The sequence below is a fragment of the Spinacia oleracea genome, chromosome 3, assembly GCF_020520425.1.
Source record: "Spinacia oleracea cultivar Varoflay chromosome 3, BTI_SOV_V1, whole genome shotgun sequence".
Classification (NCBI taxonomy): Eukaryota; Viridiplantae; Streptophyta; class Magnoliopsida; order Caryophyllales; family Amaranthaceae; genus Spinacia; species Spinacia oleracea.
The window spans coordinates 82,710,118-82,717,037 of NC_079489.1; the positions used below are offsets into that span (position 1 = coordinate 82,710,118).

General features: G+C 36.3%; 1 protein-coding gene and 1 non-coding gene across 2 annotated transcripts; both read right to left on the bottom strand.

The window, feature by feature from the left end:
* Positions 1-2,376: 2,376 nt before the first annotated feature.
* On the bottom strand, positions 2,377-2,448 carry TRNAH-GUG (transfer RNA histidin (anticodon GUG)). Its single transcript has one exon. It is a non-coding gene; the product is annotated as a tRNA-His (tRNA).
* A 1,268-nt stretch (positions 2,449-3,716) lies between these two features.
* On the bottom strand, positions 3,717-6,685 carry LOC110795299 (S-adenosylmethionine decarboxylase proenzyme-like). The gene is made up of 3 exons (NM_001426442.1): positions 6,357-6,685; positions 5,378-5,536; positions 3,717-5,280 (listed from the first exon to the last, which is right to left on the bottom strand). Exon 3 carries the CDS (start codon positions 5,095-5,097, stop codon positions 3,958-3,960), a length of 1,140 nt encoding a protein of 379 aa, NP_001413371.1. The 5' UTR covers positions 5,098-5,280; positions 5,378-5,536; positions 6,357-6,685; the 3' UTR covers positions 3,717-3,957.
* Positions 6,686-6,920: the final 235 nt, after the last annotated feature.

Below are 6,920 nucleotides of genomic sequence, written 5' to 3' on the forward strand. Positions count from 1 at the left end.
ATAATAGTGATCATAGAGCATATATTTAACTTTGGTTCAACAATAATGATCATAGAGCATATAACTGACGCATCCTTTGACATTAGTGATCATTGACATTAGTGACATTAAAAAGTCTCTAAAACCCAAAACCCGGCTCTTTCTCTCTCTAGCTATCTTTCCTCATCCAAAGAAAACCTAAAATACCCAAAACCCTAGCCGCGCCGCTTGCTCGCCGGTGGCCACAACTTTCACGGCCACCGGTGAGCTTTCGTGCCTCCGGCGTAATAGTAGTTAGGTGGTCAATCTAAGTGCCAGTGGTGTTTTTCGCCGGTGAAGAAGTCGAAGAAGGAACGAGGCCTTCATTCCGATTGCTTCCTACTCCTCCTAGTGTTCTCCTCTTCTAGTCGGATTCTCTTTTTGCTTGTACGTATCATCGGAAGGAAACGACCTAATTAAGCTCAGCCGAGTTCGGGTCAGACGATTAGTTGGATCGATTTTCATCAACCTTGGTGCCTATTTTCAGATCTTCCCGTAGCGCCGCCGTCGATAAATCGCCGGTAAAGGTAAAGTTAAGGGTTAGGGTTTCTATTTTGGGATAGGAAACACTAGTTTAGGTTGTGATCTGGTGTCTTTAGGGTTTTGGAATCTTTAATTCCGAAAGTATATCCTTGTCGCCGCGGTCTCGTGGTGTCGGGAAACGCCGACCTTGATGGTAAAGGGAAAGATTAGGGTTTTGGCATCTTTAATTTCGAATTTAGCCTTGTCGTCGCCATCTCGTGGTGTCGGAAAAACGACGACCTTGACGGTAAAGGTAAAGATTAGGGTTTCTAAATTGGTTCTTAATTTTGCTTTTTTGTGTCCCTGAGGCTCGATCCCCTAGTTGTTTGTAGGCTTAGTTGAGTGGGTTGGTTATTTCCTTATGTGTTTTAATAGGTTAATGTTATTTTGCTTCTTTGTGGTTTAGTAGTTTGGTATCCTTATGAGTTTGGTGATGTTGATGTTGGTAATCAAACGTGGTTTTTGTTGATGTGGTGTTTAATTGAGGAAGTGAATGGGTTGAATTTTCTGTATTGGTGCTGGAAGTTGTTAAGTTGCTTTGGAAGTAATCTTAGGGTAATGCTCTTAGGTGATATGGCAGAGGAAGGAAATGTTAGTCAATGGAAGGTTTGGTGTTCTTGGGTTGTAGTTGTTAGTTGGTCTTTGGGATTAACTTTTGTTAATTCTAATATTAGGTTGGTGTTGCAAGAATTCAACGCTTTCAAAACCCTTAATCTGAAAGCAGCTCCCCAATTTTTGGGGGTTCATAGCTTGCTACCAAAGTCACGTTCAGTGACTCAAGATGCTTGTGAGCGGTTCATAAGGTCTTTTCAACCCAGTTGTGACATTCTTACACTTTCGATCCTTTCTTTGTCTTCCATAGTTTACAGGTTAACAAAGGAATACTCCCTCAAACCCTGTTTCATCTCCTATAAGGAAATCATGGCTAACGACGGCTTTGGCACGAGTACACCTCGTTGGTGGTGCAAGCAAGGCCCTTTCAACAAACAAGGATGGACACAAAGAATGCATACTTGTTTTGTAATGGTCTTTAAAGACCATAGTGATGTAATTTGTTTAATTTGTTTTGTAATGGTCTTTAAAGACCTTAGTGGTGTAGTTAGTTTGTAACTTTATTTTATTAATGCAAATTAAGCCTATGTCAAAAAAAAAAAAAAGACATTAGTGACATTTTTCTTTTAAGGATAGTATGCTAGTAATTTAATGGAAATACGAAAATATCGGATTATCGGCGACTCTGCTAAAGGAAGTCTGATATAAGATCATGCAAAAGGTCTTGCATGCACAAGTTGTACAATAAATTTATTATACACCAACATAACCTTTACCCACTTTTCTCCAACTTTTACCCACTTTTCTATAACTTTTATATTATTAAATAAAAAGTTGATAGATAAACATTTTAAAGGGTTAAATAATTAATTTTATACATAATTAGTGATTTTGAAGAAATATTTTTTATTAAAATGAAAAATTTTACCACTAAAACATAGATAACTTTTACATAGATAAGGGCAACTTTTAAACATTTTACGTTAACTTTAACTTCGGTGTACAATATTTATCGTACACCCCATATAAATAAGAATTTGCGAAGATAACTGAATTTGAAATGAAAACTTTAAAATTTATTGATCGTATTGGATATATGGATTGGTTTGGGGTTTCATAAACAAATGTCTCAAAAATTGTACTCCGTATAATCGTCTCCAAAAGTATTATCATAAATAAAAACAAAATAATGTGTGGCTGGGGTTGGTTTGGGGATTCATAAACAAATGTCTCAAAAATTGAAATTGCATAATCATGATTATCATAAATAAAAACAAAATAATATGTGGCTGCTGGGATTCGAGCCCAGGTCTCCACGGCCACAACGTGGAATTCTTACCACTAAACTACAGCCACTCTGTGTGACTTCTAAAACTTTTAGTTTATTAATAAAATCTCAAGTAAAGGAATGCAATAATATTCTTCAATTGCGCAACTTGCGGAGGTTCTTTTTCAATCAACAGATTCTCTGCTAAATTTCTGTAACTTGTCTTTAGCATGTTAAGTCTACTCTAACAAGCAATTAAAATATGGATTATACTACTACTCCGTAATACTTGCACAAATGTACTGTTCTTAAATAACTTGTCTTTATTTTTACAACAAAAGTCCAATATAAAGTTCAAATTGATTTGTTTTGGGTCAATGTCATTCGAATATAGTGAACTGTTCTGGAGCGTTGATATCAGAAGATAGGTGAAGGGTAAAACTGCTTTTTGTTTGCAAATTGATGCGGCTTGCCAACTTTGAAGAAGGATTCTCGTAGAACGGGTATAGGTTGGTCTTTAACGTCAACGAAGGAAATTTCAACAACACCAACGGAAGGACATGTCCAGTTCTGCAGCTGCTCTCGACGAGGCATTAGCATATTTACACGGAATGGAATTTGATGTTTATAATTTTGACGGATTCTTCAATCATAGTTACATTTTTGCGAGTGTACGACATTAGTCAACAATTGACAATTGATAAGATTAGACACATTTATAGTTTTTTGCAAAGTGTGTTATATATAAAGTGGATCGTGATCAAGTCTAACATATTGTTAGTTTCTTTACTTATTTTTCATTTCTCGAGTTTCTTTCTTGTTCGTTTTCTGAATGCAAAAAGAATGTCATTCAAATACAATAAGTATATAATTTCACACCAATATATGTTAGCTCCTTTTCAATTGTATGAGATAACAATTTACTCTTGTCAAAAGAGAAACATTGTCAAATTTTCCTCTTCCTCTCAAAGACAAAGAGTTAGCTTCTCATCTTTTTCCCGAATGACAAGAATGAGGTTTTGATTCTTTTACCCAAATCAAAGAGGTAGGGATTTGATTTTTTTATACAGTTCATTGCTGATTAATCAAATAATTCCATTAAGTACACGTTTAGTAGATTTGGAACTGCGTTTAGTGTCGTTGGATTCTACAAAGTATGGACAACAATGTTCTTGATTGTTTTGGAGGAAACATTTTTTTTAATGAAATAATTAATATAATGAAATTTAAAATCTTAAGAATTCCCCAAAAGAGCATAAAAAATTAGATACATGAAAAGGATATGGTGTCACTATTAACATGACAAGAGTGCTTACCTTTCTCATCAATGTAATCTTCAAAATGAATCATGGCAAGATAATACCAAATTAGTAAGTATAATAGTATTAATAATAATCATTATATAGTACGGAGTAATAATGACATAATCCGAGTACAATTTAAATGATAGATAGATGATGATAATATGTTCCAGAATGGAACCGAGAAAATATCCGAAAAATCACAAGAGTACTTAGAAACAACCCATCAGGATGAAGACCTGAATCTTATTCAATGAAAAAAAAGATAAAACCATAAAACATGAAAGGAAAAGGTACTTAATAATCCTTTTCTTCTTCAAATTTGTCCTCTTTCCAGCAGCACTTAAGAGCTGGCTTTGGCTTGTTGGTGGCGCCAAATCCAGTGGACGCCTTGCAGAACTTCTGGTAGAATACAGAAGCAGCGCCAAATCCGAGCTCTTCAATGCCTCCCTCTTCACGACTGTATCCGTTCACATTAACGTAACAGTTGTGCTCCATAGAGTTAGCAGCAATCTCAGCATGAATAGCAATGCTAAACTCGCTTGGTTCAAAGCAAGCAAGGACCCTCTCCACCAGCTGGTTCAAATCAGTTTTCTTCAAGTCATAACCAACAGCTTCAAAGCTAGCATAGCTGAAGCCATCTTCTGGGGTAATGTGGATGGTAGAGATCGCAGGTCCTTCAATAGCATTCATGGAATAACCACAGGGTTCGAAATCAAAGTCGCATATCTTTGAGTCTGGAAGAATTTTCCGAATACCAGAACTTTCCGTCATAACAGCAGCATTGGGCGATTGAGATTTGAAGAAGACTGAAGCCTTCTCCTTCTTAAGACCAGTCATGCACATTTCAAGAGTATATACTGGCTCCTCAAAGCTGATCGTTTCAGCAGATGCAGAGTAAACATGCCACTTTTGGGGCTTTGCAGGGTCCCCCATCACAAAAGCCTTGCTGCCTGCCGCAAGCTTACCAAAGTAACCATCAAGAACAGCTACTTCCTCTGAGAAGCTCCGGTGAGGGTAAGATTGAGCACCAGGGAAAATGAAACTGCCACGGGTATAACGGACAGATTTGACGTCAAGTGACAGGCTTCCAGCCAACCTCAAAATAGGAGGAATTGCACGAAGCAGCTTAGTTGTCCCACAAGTTTTGATGATGATCTTGTATGCGTAAATAAAGAGGCTTGACTCTGATAGAACATAAGAGTCTACACTTTCATTTGCCAGAGAATCGACAATGGTGCACTCAGCAGGGCCAAGAATCTCATCCAACTGTGCCTTACACAAAGCACGGAGACCCTTCCCTTCAGGATCGACAAAGATACTGGGCTCAAAGAACGTGATCTCTAGCCTCTTCTCGAACCCTTCGAATCCAATAGCAGAAATTGCCATTTCGTTGTTGTTGTTGTTATTGTTGTCTCCAACCATGGGAACCGTCATGGCTACAAATACTAGAAGAACTTCTTACAGTCGCAAAGAGGAGGTGCAGGGGGCAGAGGTAAACAGAAGAAGAAAGGGACCTAAAATTAAAAGTAGTAATATCTAAAGCAAAAAATAAAAAGACCACTGTAAAGTGGCGGAGCAAGAACTAGTTAGGGTATATCAGGATGGTTTGCGAGAGCACTGCAAAACAAAAACACAAAAAAAAAAAGCATAAGTAAATCGCACCGATTTCATAAAATTCATGGCATAAATATGATAGCAAACACAAGGAGCTTACGTTTGAGTAAGCAGCTGATCTGAATTTCTTGACTCCTCCCTTTGGTCGAACGTCTTCAATGGTGTAGGCGAGTGGTGCGGCGTATAACAATGATTTACTACTACTACTACTGGAATCGTCTTTACCACCTTTTGATTCCATTAGAACATTCACTCTTCACTGAAGAACAAACCCAGAAAATATGTATCAGCAAATATTGCAAATATATGATATATTTCGTAGTACTTCGAATAAAAAAACAGCAATCAAGCTATAAATCATACGTTACCTAGCAAACTCGAAAACAGGAATTAATGAACAAAGGAGAACCATTCGAATTATGATACAAAAAATCAATTTCGAAGCCGACTTTACTGCGATGAAGTACATTGAAGACGGGCTTCAATTGTGGAATTAAAACTCAAATTTACAAAATTAAAAACATGAGTTTCCCATACATTTATTCAAATTTTCATAAAGCATATCAAGGAAGACATAGTCAAACTTATAGGCAAATTTCACTTAATAATTCAAATTCTTCGGCAGAATTAGTCAAATTGATTAATTAACCAAGAAAAAAGCCCAAATATTAAACAGAAACACCGCATCCAATCAAAATAAAATATTAACTTTTATTTGCAAAATACACCTAATTGAAAAACGTAAACACGGTATTCACAATGTTTCAACAATTTCACAGTCTCTGACTCAAATTAATAACAAAAAAAGGGCACCAGAACAAAAACAACAAAAGAGATCAGATCTACAGAATTAAAACTCGAACAACAGACAATTACAGCCCAAATTATCAAAACATAAACAGATGGCATGCATCAAATCTTAGATGAAAAAGCCCTAAACAATTTAGATGATACTCAAAAATTCACAAGAATCTAGATCGAAATCAAACAAAAACGATAAATATCAACGATAGAAACAGAACATATCAAAACAAATCTAAGATCGCAAACAGAAAATTAAAAGGATCGAGGAAACTTACAGATAAATGGAAAATCAAAGAATGAACCAAAACCAGTATCTCCAACCAACAATCCGATCTTCCAGAAAAACAAAGACCCCGGAATAATTACGAAATAATTGAAACAAAAACCCTAGGAGAGAGAAAATTGAGGCAAAAGATTGGAGAATATGATGAGAGGATGATTAAAATTGAGTTTTGCGGCTCTTGGGAAAATATAATAGCAGGCTTTTTTTCAATTGAGATAAGAATGCAAGCAGGTTAGGTCATTATATAATGGAGGAGGGTGTCGACACTAAACGCACAGCTGTATTATGGTGTTAAAATACGGATATACCCTTGTAATTTCGTGGAGGATACTCAGCCTTATAAGAAAATGACTCAGCCTCAGGTAATTAATTACGGAAATACCCATGGAATATTTCTTGTGGCCGAACACGTTCCTAACGCTCGCTTGACTCAAAAATTAGTGGCTCTCGTTGCTTTGGACGCCTGTATTTTTTTCTATTTTCTGTGAATAATTATTATTGGCTGTTTTTTTTTTGTAAGATAATGCCAAATAAATATTTAAATTAATTATTTGTT